This window comes from Cynocephalus volans, chromosome 8 (genome assembly GCF_027409185.1).
Source record: "Cynocephalus volans isolate mCynVol1 chromosome 8, mCynVol1.pri, whole genome shotgun sequence".
Classification (NCBI taxonomy): Eukaryota; Metazoa; Chordata; class Mammalia; order Dermoptera; family Cynocephalidae; genus Cynocephalus; species Cynocephalus volans.
In genome coordinates this window covers 45,950,188-45,966,444 of record NC_084467.1, presented here as the reverse complement: position 1 = coordinate 45,966,444, position 16,257 = coordinate 45,950,188, and the positions used below count along the sequence as shown (strand labels likewise).

General features: G+C 50.3%; 1 protein-coding gene across 1 annotated transcript in view; it reads right to left on the bottom strand.

Moving 5' to 3' along the window:
* Positions 1-1,488: 1,488 nt before the first annotated feature.
* Positions 1,489-16,257, bottom strand: part of MROH7 (maestro heat like repeat family member 7) — a 48,556-nt gene continuing 33,787 nt past the window's right edge. The window contains exons 14-22 of the mRNA XM_063106899.1: positions 15,992-16,129; positions 13,445-13,559; positions 9,656-9,796; positions 8,668-8,847; positions 7,964-8,119; positions 7,553-7,675; positions 4,508-4,610; positions 2,288-2,350; positions 1,489-1,733 (exon numbers count right to left, since the gene is read on the bottom strand). Of these exons, the coding sequence (XP_062962969.1) occupies positions 1,489-1,733; positions 2,288-2,350; positions 4,508-4,610; positions 7,553-7,675; positions 7,964-8,119; positions 8,668-8,847; positions 9,656-9,796; positions 13,445-13,559; positions 15,992-16,129 (1,264 nt within the window). The remainder of the gene's footprint in view (positions 1,734-2,287; positions 2,351-4,507; positions 4,611-7,552; positions 7,676-7,963; positions 8,120-8,667; positions 8,848-9,655; positions 9,797-13,444; positions 13,560-15,991; positions 16,130-16,257) is intronic.

The window sequence follows — 16,257 nt, the reverse complement described above, 5'->3', positions numbered from 1 at the left end:
TGCCCACAGGTGGAATTGCAAGCCAAAGTGAAATATGACTGAATAGTGATGGGCTCCTGTCCAGAACAGCTGCATCAATCTGCTGTCCCACCAGCAGTGCCTGGGAGTTCCTGTATCCCCACTAGGAGGGAACTTTCTAAAGCACCCATCTGCCCACCCTCTCCCCTGGTTAGCACCCACAATGTGTTCCCGCTGCTCTCTGGGTGAATTCTCCTCCTCAACACGGCCGCGAAGGGCCTCGTGGCTGACTATTGCCCTCTTCTCCCCTCTCCCTAGGCTTCACAGCACTACAAATCTGCAGTTGGTCCTTGGCCCCATGTGCCATGCTCCCCTCCAACACGCCCACCATGGGTCATTTTTCCAAACCCCCTGGAGAGGTCTCTTCTCTGACACTCTAGCCCCCAGCTTGTCTATGTACCTCCTCTGGACTCCATAGCCCCCATGCTGACCTGCTGTGCTGTTGGTGTCTTTATACTTCAAAAAGTTCATGGGGAAAGTAGAATCAAAAGATAATGCAAATCTTTCCATGAACTTACCTTTCGGTGCTTTTTTTTTTTTGGCGGCTGGCCAGTGTGGGGATCTGAACCCTTGACCTTAGTGTTATCAACACCATGCTCTCCCAAGTGAGCTGCTGGCCAGCCTCCCATGAACTTTTTGAAGTACCCGCATGTGTCTTTGATACTTCCATTAGACTTAAGTTTCTCAACGTCAACACTTTTGACAATTTGGGCCGGATGATTCTTTGTTGTGGAGCTGTCTTGTGCATTGTAGGATATTTAGCAGCGTCCCTGGTATCAACTCAATAGATGCTAATAGCACCTCCTTCCCCAAGTTGTAACAACCAGAAATGTCTCCAGACATTGTTAAAGATTCTCTGGTGGCCAACATCACCCCTGGTTGAGAACCACTGCATCAGACTATGAACTGCTCAGGGCCCGGGGCTAGGTCTCATTCATGTCTGTATCACTGGCATCCAGAGCAGGCCTGGCCTGGGTTAGGTGCTCAATAAATACTGCTGGAATCAGTGGTGACCAATCACTGGGCAAAGACCCAAAGGTGGAACTCAGAGATCAGGGTTCTGGGATTTGCATGATGTCATGGGGTAGGGGAGTCTCTTCTTTCCTTCTCCTTTCCTTCCCCCAAAGACCACCCAAATCCTCACCTCCTTTTGTTCTTATAATGTGGGGGAGGGGAAACAGACATTCAGCAGATTTACTATGTGGCCTTAGGCAAGCCATTTCACCTCTCTGAGCCTCAGTTTCCCCACTTATAAAATGCGGACAAGACAGCCTATGCGTATCACTAAATGTTGACTGAGTCAACAAATGAAGGCCATGCTCCTCTCTCAGATTCATTGCATAAAGTGATGGCTGCTCAGAGCCCAGGGCATCTCCCATAAGGAAACACTCAGGATGGAGAGGTAAGCCACATGGCATTTACAGTGAGCATGGCTGACTTGGCTTGAGGAGGGCTGGGGGCTCAGGAACATCACCGCTTCAAGGACATCTTCCAGGATCTCAATGCCTGCATGATCCAGGAGCGCTGCTGATGGGTAGTGGGTAGGTTCTCACAACTGGAGCTCCAGTGGTGTGTGGTGGCTGGGTCGCACACCCATGTGTCCCCGTGCGGCAGTGGCCAGGAGTTCCGCCAGCAGCTGGCCAGGATGTGGTCCTGGGCCTGGGCTGCATAGATGCACACTGATGCTTCCGGGTCGTGTCTCAAGGTTTCCAGAGCTGGGTCACGGGGAGGAGAAAGGCCACTTGTTAAGCCCGTGTCCCTCATGGGTCCCACACCTCATCCTTCTTTCCCATCTCCATGCCTTGGCTTAGGCGCCCTCTGCTCAGCATCCCCTCATTTCACTTTCTTCCTAGTCCTTCAAGTTGTTCACATCTTTCAAAGCCTGAATCAAAATCTGTCTTGTCCAGGAAGCTTCCCTTGACTGCCCCAGCCTACCTGCATGCTCCCATCAGCTTCCCAGTTACAAAATGAGTCTCTCTCCACTTATGAGTCTGAAGTACTCGCCCTGCACTAAATGGTTTTTGGCCTCCTTTTTGAGCCTCATTTCCTTAATGAGATTGTAAACTCCCCCAGGGTGGGGCTGTGTGTTCCGTTTCATTTTAACCCCATGGTAGCTAACACTGTACTCACTTTGGATAAAGACTAGCACACCTGAATTGAGCTGAAGACTCTTCCCTTGGGACATATCCCTTTCCTTTCCCTATTCACTGTGCTCCTGCTCATTCTCTCACTACCCCCTGAAATCTCACCAACATAGGGCATGGCTTACCGGCCTTCACTTCATTCAGACGATCTTCTGTCATTATGCTCTCCATGCAGGGGACCAGGGACCCTTAAGCATAATCCGAGAAGAGAGTGCATCCACCTTCTGACTCCAAGCCCATCTCATCCCACCCTAGGACCAGATCTCTTCAGAGTCACTTTCCCCACCATCCTCCAGCTCCACAAATGGAGACACAAAAGGAGAACTTCACTTTGACCCTGGGGCAGATTCCCCAAGAGGGGTCCTTGGAGAGGTGGCCGGGTCTAGTGGGCAGGGATGGGCCCAGGATAGGAACAAGATCTGGGCCACAGCTAACTCTGCCAGTGTGGCCCTGGGCTGGTCCCTTCCCTGGGCTGACTGGGCCTTAGTTTTCTCATCTGTGACACAGGAAGGTGCTGCCTCTGCTGCCACTACTCCAGGGAGTCTGAGCAGCAATAACACGTAGGACACTGAGTGCCTTGCATACCTGCCAGGCATGGCTGTTAGCAGGCCCTGGAGGGGCTGAGATAGCTGAGCTGGACCAAGGATCTGTTTCCATGACTCCTCAGCCACATGCTCCTATCAGCTTCCCTCAGCTCAGCCCTCCCCTGCTCCCAGCCTGTGAGCTGGCTCCTGGAGTACCTCTCGGAAGGCCCTTCCCTCACTTCTTTTCCTGGCTACTTCCAATTTGTCCTTGAATATTCGATTGAACAAGTGGCTCCTCTAGGAAGTCCTTCCTGGCCCTGCTCCCAGCCTAGGTTAGGTGCCTGTCAGGGTTCCCAGAGTATCTTTGAGCTTTTCTCTATCTATATATACTGTGTTGTATTTTACTTGTGATTTATGAATCTTTATCTCCCACCAGACAAGAATTATCTTAATCTTAGATCCACTGAGGGGGTGAGAGTAGGAGGGGCATCTCTGAGCATCCTAAAATTACATGCAAAATTATATGCATATATGCATTTTTCTAGGGAAAGTGTTCATAACTTTCTTCGGAGTCTCACAAAAGAGGTTAGAGGTTAACCTAACCCAGAAGATGTTAAGAATTGCTGCGTTGTGCTGGGAGATCCAGCTGTCTGTGGGGAGATCCAGGCTCTACTTAGCTTTGTTGACCCAGCACAGAGCAGATTCCCATGGTGTTAAACACTAACATTTTTAGAAGTGATTAATTTGGAGCAAGATTTAAAGAAATCAACATCTAGGAAGCACAAACCATTCCATGTAAGAAGCTGCCTCTGAGCAGCCCCCCACATTCTGAGGGATGCCCCCAGCCCTGGGTGTTGCTCCTCTCTCCAGCATTGGTATTGTGTTAACAGCCACCCACTCCCTGCCCTCAATCAGCATCACCTCCTGAAGGGCTCTTTGTTTCTCTAGCCTAAGCATCATTCCTGACATGGAGATCAGTTGATGTTCTCTAAATAAACCAATGGATGGATAGACGGATGCATTGATGACTGGGTGGATGAAAAACAGCAAATGAATTGGGGAAAGGTACTAAAAGAAACATCACTTTACAAACATCATCATCTCTAAGCCTCTTTGCAACAGGTCTCCTGGTCCTTCGTGAAGGGTATGTGGTTATTTGGGGGAAGCTGGGAGGAGACACATCCAGCATGCCATCAGAAGGGTCCTGTGGGGGGATTCTGGGCAAGGGGAATCTGCTATCTGTTCGTATGTTTTTCAGAAAGGTGAAGGTTGAGATTGTGGGAAACAGAAGAGTGAAAGTGACTGACATTGAGCACCTTGATGTACCAGGCCTCCCTTTTTAAAAAACATTCTCAGTCAGTCTGTGAAATAGGAGTTGATCCCCATCTTACAGATGAGGAAACTGAGGCTCACTGAGAGTAAATGACCCAGTTGGGGTCCCATGGAGCTGAGATTCTATTTGATTCTTTCCACTGTGCTGCCTGGACCCTCCTGCTACAGTCAATCGGGGGCTTGCCCAGGCTCCGTTGCGCTTGGGCCCACACTATACTCCAGCGGGGAGCAGCAGTTCTGCCCCATACAGTTGTCAAGGTTGTGAACTGCACAAAGACTTCAGGCTGAATCCAGCCTGTGGCCACTTCCTAAGCCGTGATCTTAGAGGAGAGAACACATTCTGATTTGCACCATAGCTGTCTGCTTGCCAAGCCTTGCAACCCAGGGGAGCATCCACCCAGGTGGTGGAAGGGCTGGCAGCCTTGGAGGAAGCAAACTGGAGAGCAGGCAGAACCCCAGCAGCAGGACTAGTTATGTAGGGCTTGTTACCTATGAACATGACTGAAGACTTCCGGAGGGAGGCCTGTGGGTTCTTGGCATAGTCCAGGCTCTGGCTGAGAAATGTGAAGATGCTGTCTTGGTGGGTATTCACCTGGGACAAAGAGAAACCCCAAAAGTGCTGGGCCCTGGGAGGGACTAATTACCCATCCACCCTCTTGAAGCTAGGAATGGTGGCCCTGGCCCCTGCTGCCTAAACATCTCTGCTACCCATCCCTCTGCCAGAGCCTGCAGAGACCAGGCCTCATCTTCTCTGGGTTGATTGCAACAGTCACTTCAACAGTCTTCTGCCTTGGTGTCTCCTCCTCCCACCCACCATCTTGTTGCGGCCGGAGGGGAAGTTCTAAGATGCAGGTCCAGCCAGATCTGGGAAAGGACGTGGTATGTGAGGGGAGTGATAGGTAAGGAGACAAGTCTGGCTGGGGTGAATGACTCAAGTTGTAGAGCAATGGGGAAGAACCAGGAGAGTCAGGGGGTCTTAACAGCCCTTAAAAACCAGGGCTTTTAAACCCTGGAGCAGGCGCCCAGAAAGTGTTAGATGAATGAAGGAAGGAAGGAAGGAACAAATGAACAAATAGGTTACTGACCCCTTCTAAAGCTAAGGCTAGAGGTTGGCCTTCATATGAGCAAAGCTGTTGCCTGGAGAGCAAAGAAACTGAGAATCTTGGGGTGTCTAAAACAGAGGTCATAAGCTGGCGGCCATGGGCGACAAGTAACCTGCAGAGCACTGACCAGCAGTCTTTTAAATAAACTAAAGTGATTGCTAATTACTGTCTTATAAAAGTGTAGGTTTCTAGCTCGTGAAACCAGAGGACCTGGCAAGAGTGGCCGCATGGTAAACAGAGCTCTCCACTCCTGCCTTTCACAGGGCCTGGGCTCTCCTGGCTGCACCACCCCACCACTTCCATGTCACTTGTGATTCTTATCTGCCCGGTAACTGGCCACTGCAGGCATTTGAATTAGCCAGCCTGGGCAAACACTTCTGCCAGACCTCTTTTTCCCACTGTAAAGTGATGGCAATAATACTAGACACTTGAGGGTAGAGGCTCTGAGCATTACTACTGACAGTAATGCCAAGCCCTGCTCTCAATCCTGTAAAAATCTGTTGCTCTGTATATTTATGTTGGATTGATGTGGGGAGCACTAGTTGCCCCACCCAGATCTCCATTCAGATGGCAAGGATTTACTCCCCCAGCTATGCGGATTGCTTATGCTGAAGGGCACTGCCTGGCCCAAGGCCACGTCCCTTCCCAAGGTGGCTGGCATCAGTGACAGATGGACACGGGGTGTAAAAACCTGACCCATGGCCCCAGTTTGGGAATCGCACCATAGTGCTGGCTTAGACCTCCACTGAAACTACATTGCAGCTCAACTTCTCCCTCTGGCACTCCTGATCCCTCCCCTTCCTTCTACAGATGCTGATCCCCAGGGGGGCTCCCTCATAAACCTCCTGCACACTAATCCTTTCTGACCCCTGGCAACAGGGAAGGTAGATTGGGACTAGACAGCAAACCTTCCCAAATGTTACGCAGAGGAACTGGGCTGTATCGCACAGTGCGGCACTTCACAGTATGCTTGTGGCTTGCTCCAACATCAGGATTTTTATTTTGGAGTGAGTAGGACTGAAGCCAATTTGGGACCTAAAACTGCCTGGGCTGCAGAGGGGGAGAGGACTTTAGAAAGGACAATTTTTTTTCTCTCCACTTTTTCTTCCCATCCCCTAACTTTATCTTGCTCATTAAGTAGGAAAACAAGGCTGAGAAGCTAATTAGTATTTTGCAAAGCTCGCAGTTCTTTCTTTGAGACTTGTAGAGTTTTGAGAAATGATCAAGGTAAACTGACTGGAAGCTGACCTTGGGCACCAGCCAAGTACACTGGCAGAAATCAGAATCTTGCAGGATCCTGAGATAACAGCAAAGATGAGAACAGAAACCAGATGAGGCCTTGACGAGACCTTGTACCTGACCCATAGAAATGGACTCCTCGTAACTCACATCTCCTGTGCTCTTGCTTTTCAGCTCCCACATTCCATTCCCTCAAGCCTTCCTTTAAAAACCCCTCAGTAAATGTAAATCTTTGAGATGGGATAGCCTACCGTCTCCTTCAGCTGAATACATCTGCTTTTCTAATGCCAACCGTTTAACTTCTGAATCTTTTTTCCTTTCTTTCTCAAGGGGGCAGGCAGCCAGACCTGAGTTCAGTAACATTTGCAGGTATCACTGGAAAGGGAGTTCTGTGGCTAAATAAGTTTGGGAAACCATGAATTAAATTAAATTAAATGAACACATTTCCTCAGCACAGAACATCTCAGAGCCTTTAATATGCTGATGTCATCGCAAATCTCTAAGAGGAACATGAACATGCAGTATTTCCCAAATTTATTTGTCTTGGAACTTCTTTTCCCCTGGTGGGGTATATCTTATAAGACTGGTGTCACAGGGAATACACCCTTGGAATTGAGGTTGTAGAAAAGGAAGCCAATGTGGCCCTTTAGGAAGGGATATAATATAGATAGTCTAGTGTTTTAACAAGACCATTCTGGTGGCCTGGGTCCTCAGGAATGAATCAGAAGGGATGAAATTAAAGGTTGGACAGCTAGACCCATGGCTTGAACTAAGGGTAATGACAGTGGGGATGGGGGGAGAAAAACAGATTCAGAGATATTTAGGATATTTAAGAATGGTCAAATGTGGAAGGCGAGGAAGAGGAAGGAGTCCAGGATGGCTCTAGGTTTCTGCTTTGCAGATCTAGAGGTTCAGAGCAGAATTGGAGGGGAAGGCCATGAGTTTGAAAGTAACATGCTGAACTTGAAGGGCCTGTGGTCCATCAGGGGGGTGTCCAGCAAGCCACTGCAGAGAAAATACTCTAAGTGAGGAGAGAAGTCAGGGATGTAGAAGAATGTTCTGGAGCCAACAACTTGTAGGTAGCAAAGGAAATTGTCAGTTAGGATGCTGGTATAAAACGAAGAAAGAGAGGACAGAATTCCCCACTCCAACACACTCGTAAGGAGCTACTGTAATCTCTGGAAGCACTCACGAGGTACTTGCAAATTTTGGCCACTGTCTGCTGCCGGTTGTCCCAGTGCTTCAGGCTGTAAGCTCTTTTTGGCAACTCCCGTGCCATCAGGCAAGAACAGCGGAACAGAGTCTTCACACATTTCTAGGAACCAATAAGAAGAGAATACCAGAGCTATGGAATTCCAGGACAGTCGGAACGTGTTCCAGAAAAAAAAAAAAAAAAAATTGTGTGAAATTGGATTTTGGAAAATCAATTCCTACTTGAAAAGGTACAAGTGAAATTGGCCATTTTGAGGAGGCGTCCTGACACAGCCAGACATAAATAACTGCCTGCATGCATTGTTCGTGATTCTGGCTTGGTTTCAGTAAAGGGAGGCGCACTGGCAGGGCTTAAGAGTGGGGTAGAGGGCCCAGTGCCCTGCACTCTCACCTGGCTCACCTTGGTGTTGCCCTCCTGCATGATCAACAGTAGGGGCACCAAGGTGTTGATCAGCTGCTCCTCCATGGCCTTGGTGCATGGTGACCGAAGCTTCTGGACCACCTTCCCGTACAGGCTGATGCAGGAGAAGCGCACGTCCTCTCGTGACTGGAACAGACCGGAGGCTCAGGAGTGCTCCCTCCTCCAGGAGGAGACACCATGGCCTTCTTTCCCCTCATTCTGAGGGGCCCTTCAGGCACAGAGATGAAGAATGGCCGAGGCCACCCGGGAGCTGACCCGGAGCCAGCGTTCCACTCACCCAAGCCTAGGTCTACTCTTCCTAGCTGAGGCCCCCACTAACCTAAAAGGTGACTTAATGCCAAGTGGAAAATGCCCCCCTCTGATGGGACCAATAAAAAAATGTGCCCCTCCAGTCACAATAAGGCCACCTTCTCTAGGGAGACTTGATTACAAAAGAAGAGCTCCTGCCAAGAGAACCAGTTAGAATAAGGAGCCTTCTCTGGGCCAACCAATTACAAAAAGACATAGACTAGTTGGAACAAGGTACCCCTTCCTCTGGACTGACTCAGCCCTGCCCAGGTCCCAGTGGGTCAGGGTGGGGTGGGGGAGGTATTACAACCTCCAGGGTAGTAAAGGACCGCCCTCAATATGCCCTGCTCAATACCTTCCCCCACCACTCCTGCGGGACTCCTTACATCACTGAAGTGTGGCAGCAAGACCTGCAGCATCTCTACATAGACTGAGCTGTCGGTCCGCTTCCGGTCCTGCCCCTTGAAGATGGTGTTGAGGTCATGGACCGCCTCCACCACCAGCATCCCATCCATGCTCTTCAGGCCCTTCACCATGGAGGGCAGGAGGGCCTGCACCTTGGCAGTCTGCGGAGCAGAAGCATTTGGAATGGGAGTTTCTACCTGGGCTAGCAGGTAGGAGACCCAGCCTCTGATTCACTGAGATGACTGTGGTGTCCCAGTTCCCACCTCCAGACCTTTGGTTATGCCATCCACCTGCCTTAATGCTCTCACTTAAGCTCTTGCTGCTCGCTGAAGCCCTCTTTGGCTTCACTGCCTCTTTCTTGGCCTGGATCCCTGAGGCCCTTTGCTATCTACCCCCTTCACTAGCACTGGATAGATGATACACTGCAACGTTAGCTTTCTGAGTCTATGTCCTATCCATTCGTCCTGGATAAATCATGAGCTGCAACAGTGCCTCGTAGAGAAAAACAAAGCACTTTTAAAAATGCTAATGAGGGGTGGCCAATTAGCTCATTTGATTAGAGCATGGTGTTGGTAACCAAAGTCAAGGGTTTGGATCCCCTTACTGGCCAGCCCCCCCAAAAAATAAAAATAAAATAATAAAAAATATAAAGATGCTAATGATGCACCAACAGTCTGGGCCTCAATTTCCTAAACCATAAAATATGAATAATTATGGCCGCTCCCTAATCTCATACATTCACCACCTTTAGGGTCATTGTGAAAAACCTGGAATAGAAACTATTCAAAAGGAATAAAATATACAGAGATTATTAAGGAATATCCATTTTACAGATGGAACAACTGAGGATAGAACAGAAATTGGCTCTGACTCCAGCCACCAGCATCTGAGAGACTGTGATGGCCAAGCTCCATCCTTCCTCCCACCCAGGGCCTGGCTGGGCCAGGCTTTCCTCCATGCTCCACTCACTTTCTCAGCCCTGTGGGCCAGGATGACCAGGCCTCGGATGCACAGCACCTTCATGATGGGGTCGCGGTGGTCCAGGCCTTCCGCCATGCGCCCCAGCGAGTACTCCTCAGGGATCCGCCGCACCTGCTCCATCTGCAGGAGCTGAGGGGGCAGATGGTGGTCACTCCCCAACCGAGGGGGTGGAGCAGCCCCACTGGTCTCCATGCACTGGAGGTGCACATTGGCTGACCAGGCTTAGCCTCTGTCCAGAGATGCAGACTTGGGAAACCAACAGTTTGCTGGAGAGCTCCACTCGGTGTCCATCAGCACCACATGGCAAAGCTGAACGTGCCATGCTCCAACATGAGCCCCCGTGACTCCCCATTGCCTTTCCCGTCTGGCCCCTCCTGCCCCCTCCTGCCCCCTGACCTCCTTCGCAGCATGCCCACCTTCCTACCACTAGCCAGCTGCTTCTAGCCAAGCTGCCCACCATGCGCTGAATGACCCAGGTTGTTTTGTGCCTCCTGTGTTAGCAGGAAGGCCACCTCTACTCTGACCCCCACCACCTTGCTTGGCTCCTTCCAAAATTCACCCCCTTGAAGCTATGCTTGGCATTGTCCCTGGGCCTCATCTATGCTGACTGCCTCCTTCTCTGGGCCCTCAGGTGCCCTGAACATCCTTCTGAGGTGGCAACTAGAAACATTTAGTGCCTCCATCTGCTTATGTCTCTGCCTCCCCTATCCAACTGGGGGCTTCCTTGAGGACAAAACCTCCCTGGGTCCCTGGCTTGGAGTATATGCTTAGGGAATGCTTGTTGCATGCATTCCAGTCCAACATGGAACTGGGCTCCTTCCCTCCTTAGCACTGCCTACCTCCTGCATTCTCCATTGCAGGGTTAGCACCACCAGCCCCCATTGTTCAAGCCAAAACCTCATCTCCTTGCTCTGCTTCCCCACACCCGGCAGCCAGCAAGTCTCCAATCCCCACTGCATTGTCCTCATAAACACTTCTCACATCCATGCCCTTGCCTAACATCCACTGTGACTGCTGAGCCCGTGTGTCTATATGATGGAGAAGAAGAAGCTAGGAGATAGGGAGCTGCAGGAGAGGGGCAGGACAGTTGACCAGAGGGAGGAGGCAGGAAAGGGGGGCTCCACCCACCACCTGCCTCCACCCATCCAAACAGCTGAGACTCAGGCCTGCTCTGCACCAGGTTCTGGGCTGGGCACGAGAGACACAGAATGGAGTGATGAGAATCATAATAGCAACACAGCTGACTCACAGAGAGCACTTCCTGTGTGCCAGGCGCTGTGCTAAGTGCTTGATGTGAGTTCATTTTATCCTCCTCAAAACTCAGTGAGGTAGGAAATTCGTTATCCCCATATTACGGGTGAGGAAACTGAAGCACAGGCAGGTTAAGTGACTTGCCCAAGGTTAAGTGGCTTCACCTGCCATTGGGAGAAGCAAGCACACACACAGACAATCGCAGCATAGAGAGTTGCAGGGAGTCAGGAAGGGACATCTGAGCAATGTCAAAGCACCAAAGTGGATGTGGCAGGGAGCACCCCTTCTGGGAGGTGGGAGAAGGTTGAGCCTGGGTGAAGATCCTATCCCCAGAAAGGGAGGGCCACTACTCGGAGCTCCAGGGGAATGCTGGGGACAAGCTAGAGTCCTGACCTTGTGGTAGACACAGGAACATCCCCTGAGGTCTGGCAGGGTCCAACCCCCATCCCCTCCCCCAAGAACCTGTGTGGAAGCCACTGAAAGACTTAGAGAGGAAAATGTCTCTCCCAAGAGGCTGACCTGGATCGAGGACCAAGTTAGGCAGACCTGATCTGAATCTCTCTGCACTCCCTGAGCTGTGTGACCTTGAAAAATACCCCTTAACTCAACCTAAATATGAGCATCACAATTCCTTCTTTGCAGGGCTGCTGTGCAGATTAGTGGAGTAACATATGAAAGAGGTGGACACAGTATTTGGCACATAGTAGGCTTGCAAGAAATGGTTCTTTCCCTTTCTCTTTCCCTCACCAGGGCCAGGGAAGTTAGAAGTAGAACTGGACAGAGCTGGGCTGGAACCCAGGACTCCTGACACGAAGACTAGGCTTGCAGTCCCTGGAGATGATACATTCTGCTGGTGTCTGCAGAGCCAGGCAGAGTATTCATTCAGGCACACTCACTCATCCATCTAATCATCACTTCTTGGGGCCTTTCCAGGGCTGGGCCTGGGGATGCAACACAAGCACAACATGGTTCTTTCTCCCCAGATGTGGAGAGGCAGAAAAGATGTGAGAAATGCCTACAACATGCATGCTGCGTCCTGTCCTTCTGGCAAACTTTACTCATCTATCAAGGCTCAGCTCTAATGTCACTTCCTCCAGGAAGCCTTCCTTAACCTTCTCACTGTCCAAACAGACAGTGAGCCTCCTGCCTCTGAGCCCCACTGTACAGACAGACCCTGATGATAGCCTAGACCTCCCTGCAGGACACCCATCAGGTCACAAAAGACAGGCAAGTGTGATGGTCAAGAGAGTGGATTTAACAATGTCAATCAACAGATGAATGGATAAACAAAACATGGTATATATATTTAAATGGAATATTATTCACCTGAAAAAGGAAAGAAACCCCTATACACGTTACAACGTTGATAAACCTTGAAGACATCATGTTAAGTGAAATAGCCAGAGAGAAAAAGGCAAATATTCTATGATTCCATTTATATGAGGTACCTAGAATAGGCAAATTTATTGAGATATAAAATAGAATAGATTACTAGGGGCTGGGGGAGGGGGAGAATGTGGAGTTAGTGTTTAGTGGGTGCAGAGTTTCAGGCGGGAAGGTGGAAAAGTCATGGCGATGGATAGCAGTGACGGTTGCACAGCAATGGGAATGTACTTAATGCCACTGAACTGTGCACTTAAACATGACCAAAATGGCATTTTATGTTATGTATATTTTACCACACACACACACACACACAAAGACTACAAAAGGGGGGGTGGGGAAGGGCTTAGAACCCAAATGTCTAGGTTTTAACCCTGGATCTGCTACTTACCAACTGTGTGGCCTTGGGAAAGATACTTAAATCTGTGCCTCAGTTTCTTCCTCTAAAAGGGGGCTGGAAAATATCTGAGTCATAGGATTAGTGTGAGGATGAAGTGAATCGCTATGTGTAAAGCTCTTAGAGCATGCCTAGAAGACAGTAAGTGCTCAACAAACAATAGCTATTATTATTGGTGAGTCTCCCCCTCCTGGGTCTGTCCCTACCAACTTCTCCTGATTCATCTCTCCCCAGGACCCACCCCCAGCACCTCCATCCCCCACACTCACTCAGCTTAGATGTCACTTTCTCCAGGAAGCCCTCCCTGATACCCCCACTTCCCTCAAGTCTCCTGTCTACCACCAAAGCCTGGACTGCCTCCAACACAATACAAATCACTCCATGGCACCCTCATGTTACAATTGGGGTGTCCTTGGTCTCTGCAGCCACACTGAGAATTCCTTGAGGACAGGGTGAGGTCAAATTCATATTTGTATCTCTGGTGCCTGGCACACAGAGGTACCCTGCAAAGGTTGGTCATTGCCTGGGGCACCAGGGGAGTCTGGGAAGAGTGGAATGGGGTGGAGGGGTGGAGAGAGGAGGAGAGAAGGGAGGGAGACCTACAGGATCTTAATATTCAAGAGCAACCATGCTCATGGAAAGGCTTTGTAAACTGCAAAGTACTATTTGCACAGGAGAAATGACCAGCACTATGAACTGAGGCCCTGGAGGAGACCCCTGCCCCGTGCCCAGTCTCCAGTTGGTACCTCCACAAAGAAGGCGGTGGCGGTGATCTTGTGTTTCTCGTCGCCTCGCTCCAGGAGTGGGATGAGCAGGTAGAGGATGCGGCACAGCTCCTGGCAGGAGTAGTGCACCATGGCCCTGGGGCGGGAAAGAGGGAGCAGTCCCCTCAGGCTCTCCAGCCCCAGGGGGCCTGCAGTGCAGGGGTCGGCCAGCCATAACACTGGAAATCCTGGGCAAACCAGGGTCACCTGGGTTCCAGCATTCCCAAGATCTCCCACCTGGGTGGGATCTCAGAGGCCATCGGTATAACTGCTTCATTTTACAGATGGAAAAACTGAGGCACAGAGTGGGAAAGCGACTTCCTTGAGGTCATAAACAAGTAAAACAGAAAAGCTGAAGACTCCCAACTGCATGGGACCAATTCAGAAGGAAGAGATAGGAAGGAAAGCATGTGAGGGCCCACTCCCTAAGCGCCAGGCAACAGCCACATTTACATGTTATTTCATTTAATTCTTACCACTACCCCTTGGAGCAGTTTGCGGTTATTATCCCCATTTCATAGATGAGGGAACAGAGGCTCCAGATATGAACGGCCCAAGGTCACAGAGCTGAGCCTCAACCAAGGGTTCACCATTCCAGCTGTCTTCTTCATTCCACTAAGCCAGTGGTTCTCAAGTTGCCCGCCCCTGCCCGACCAGCAGTATCAGCATCACCTGGGAACTTGTTAGAACCTCACATTCTCAGGTCCCCATTCCAGACCTACCAAAACAGAAACTCTCAGGGCAAAGTGCCTTGGGGCCCACCCAGGGACCCAGGGCATGGAGAAGAGGACCGGACTGCCCTCCCACAACCAGGTACACCACGCCAGTGCCTCGGGGCCTGCCCAGGGACCAGAGGCATGGAGAAGGGGACCAGACACACCCCACAACCAAGCATACCACCAGCGCCAAGGAGCATGCCCAAAACATCACCTCCATGTGAGTGGCCCACCACAGCCACCACAGCAACCATGGCTGCCGCAAAAGTGGCTAGTCACCACAACCACCACACAGATGGTCCACCAACCACTGGAGTGCATCCACACAAGAAGAGTCACCAGCAGAGACAAAGAAAAGAAGAGGATGTCTCCCTCCACAAAGCCCATTTCAGAGTGACGGAAGAAGCATCTGCTTTATGATAATATTGGGGGACCTGCTCACACCTCTCAGCATTGGACAGATCATCTAGGCAGCAAATTAACAGAGTAACCATTATTCTTTCAGAAGGAGAGAAGAAATCTAGGGTGATTATAGGGGGGAGGGGGAGGGCATGGGGGAAGGGGAGAGATTGGACAAGGGGCATAAAGAATAATTAGAATTTGTAACAATATATATGCTAGTAATATTGATTTGATCAACGTATCTCAATGTTTGACCCCCAAAATATGTATAATTGATTTTGACTCAATCAATAAAATAAATTAAATAAATAAAATTTTTTAAAAAAGAAAAGAAACTCTCAGGGCAGGGGCACAGCAATCAGTGTTTCAATAGGCCCTGTGGATGATTCTGATGCCTGCTCAAGTCTGAGGACCACTGCACTATGCTCCATGAATAAGTGAATCCAGGAAAGTGTGGCAGTCATGCATGGAGTCTGTTCAAATCCTGACCCCAGCACTAGCTGTGTGGCTTGAGGCAAGCCACTTAACTTCTCTGGGCCTCAGTTTCCTCATGTGTAACACTGGGATAGCGATAGTGCTATTTCATTAGTGGTGGTAAAGATTAGATGGGATCATCGATGTAACACCTCTTTGCGTCGTGCCTAGAACACAGCAAGTGCTCAATAAATGTAGCTGTGTTTGAGCTCCCTAAGTGCCAGGTGGCAGCCAGGGACTTAACACGTTTAGGGGGCGGGCACCATCCTGGGCACTCAGGGTGCAGGGCTAAGAAGCAGGCTCTCATGCAGGAATGACATCATTAAAATCCAGGTGCCCCCTCCTAACCCCATAGGAAGCTGTGTGTAGTCGGGGGAAGAGTAGGGCCGGTCTGGTCTGGGTCAACAGGTCATTTCCCAGCTTTGCCACTTCCTAGCTGTGTGACCTTGGGTACATGCTTGTCTCTGTCTAGACCTTAGCATGCTCCTGTGCAAAATGTGTATTAATAATCCCTACCCCCCGCCCCCCAGTCAACATAATGACAGCAAAAGCTAACCTGTATTGAGCTCTTAGCATATGCCAGGGACCGTTCAAAATACTCTATTTAATCGTCACCCCAACCCTCTGAGGTGGGTCTTTCTGTGTAACACAGCCTTTCTGTGTTAGCGTGGGAACTAAATTCATAATGCGGTAAGAAAAGGTGCTTGGTAAACAACCTAAGCACTCTGCAGTTGTGGGGAACCACCGTGACCACAGTGTACCTCTGGAGAACAAGTGTCATCTTTCACATTTGTGTTGTCTCCCTGCCGAAGAAGGCAGGTCCCTCCCGGTTGTAGAGAAGAGGTGACGGTCTGAGCGGAGGGTCTTTCCAGGGAGCAATATAAACCCAAGTCCGTCTGAATATCCTGAGCCCCTCTCCCCCTGACCCCAGCCTCACCTTGCCAGCAGGGACACTCCACGGTGGTGGTTCTCTGCCTGCCCCATGAGCTCCCAGCCACCCTGGTCCTCCAGGAAGGCGGCCTCGTAGGAGCAGCCCATCTTCAGCAGCAAGGTTTTCACCACCTTCACCACCCAGCTGCCAAGACAAAGGGGCTGAGACCTCCTGTCCACCCTCTCTCTGGCAGCGGGGCCTCCCTCCACCCTGCCTCTCCTATCACCGGCTGCCATCTGGCCCAACAAGCTTCTCTCCGCTATGGTAATTTT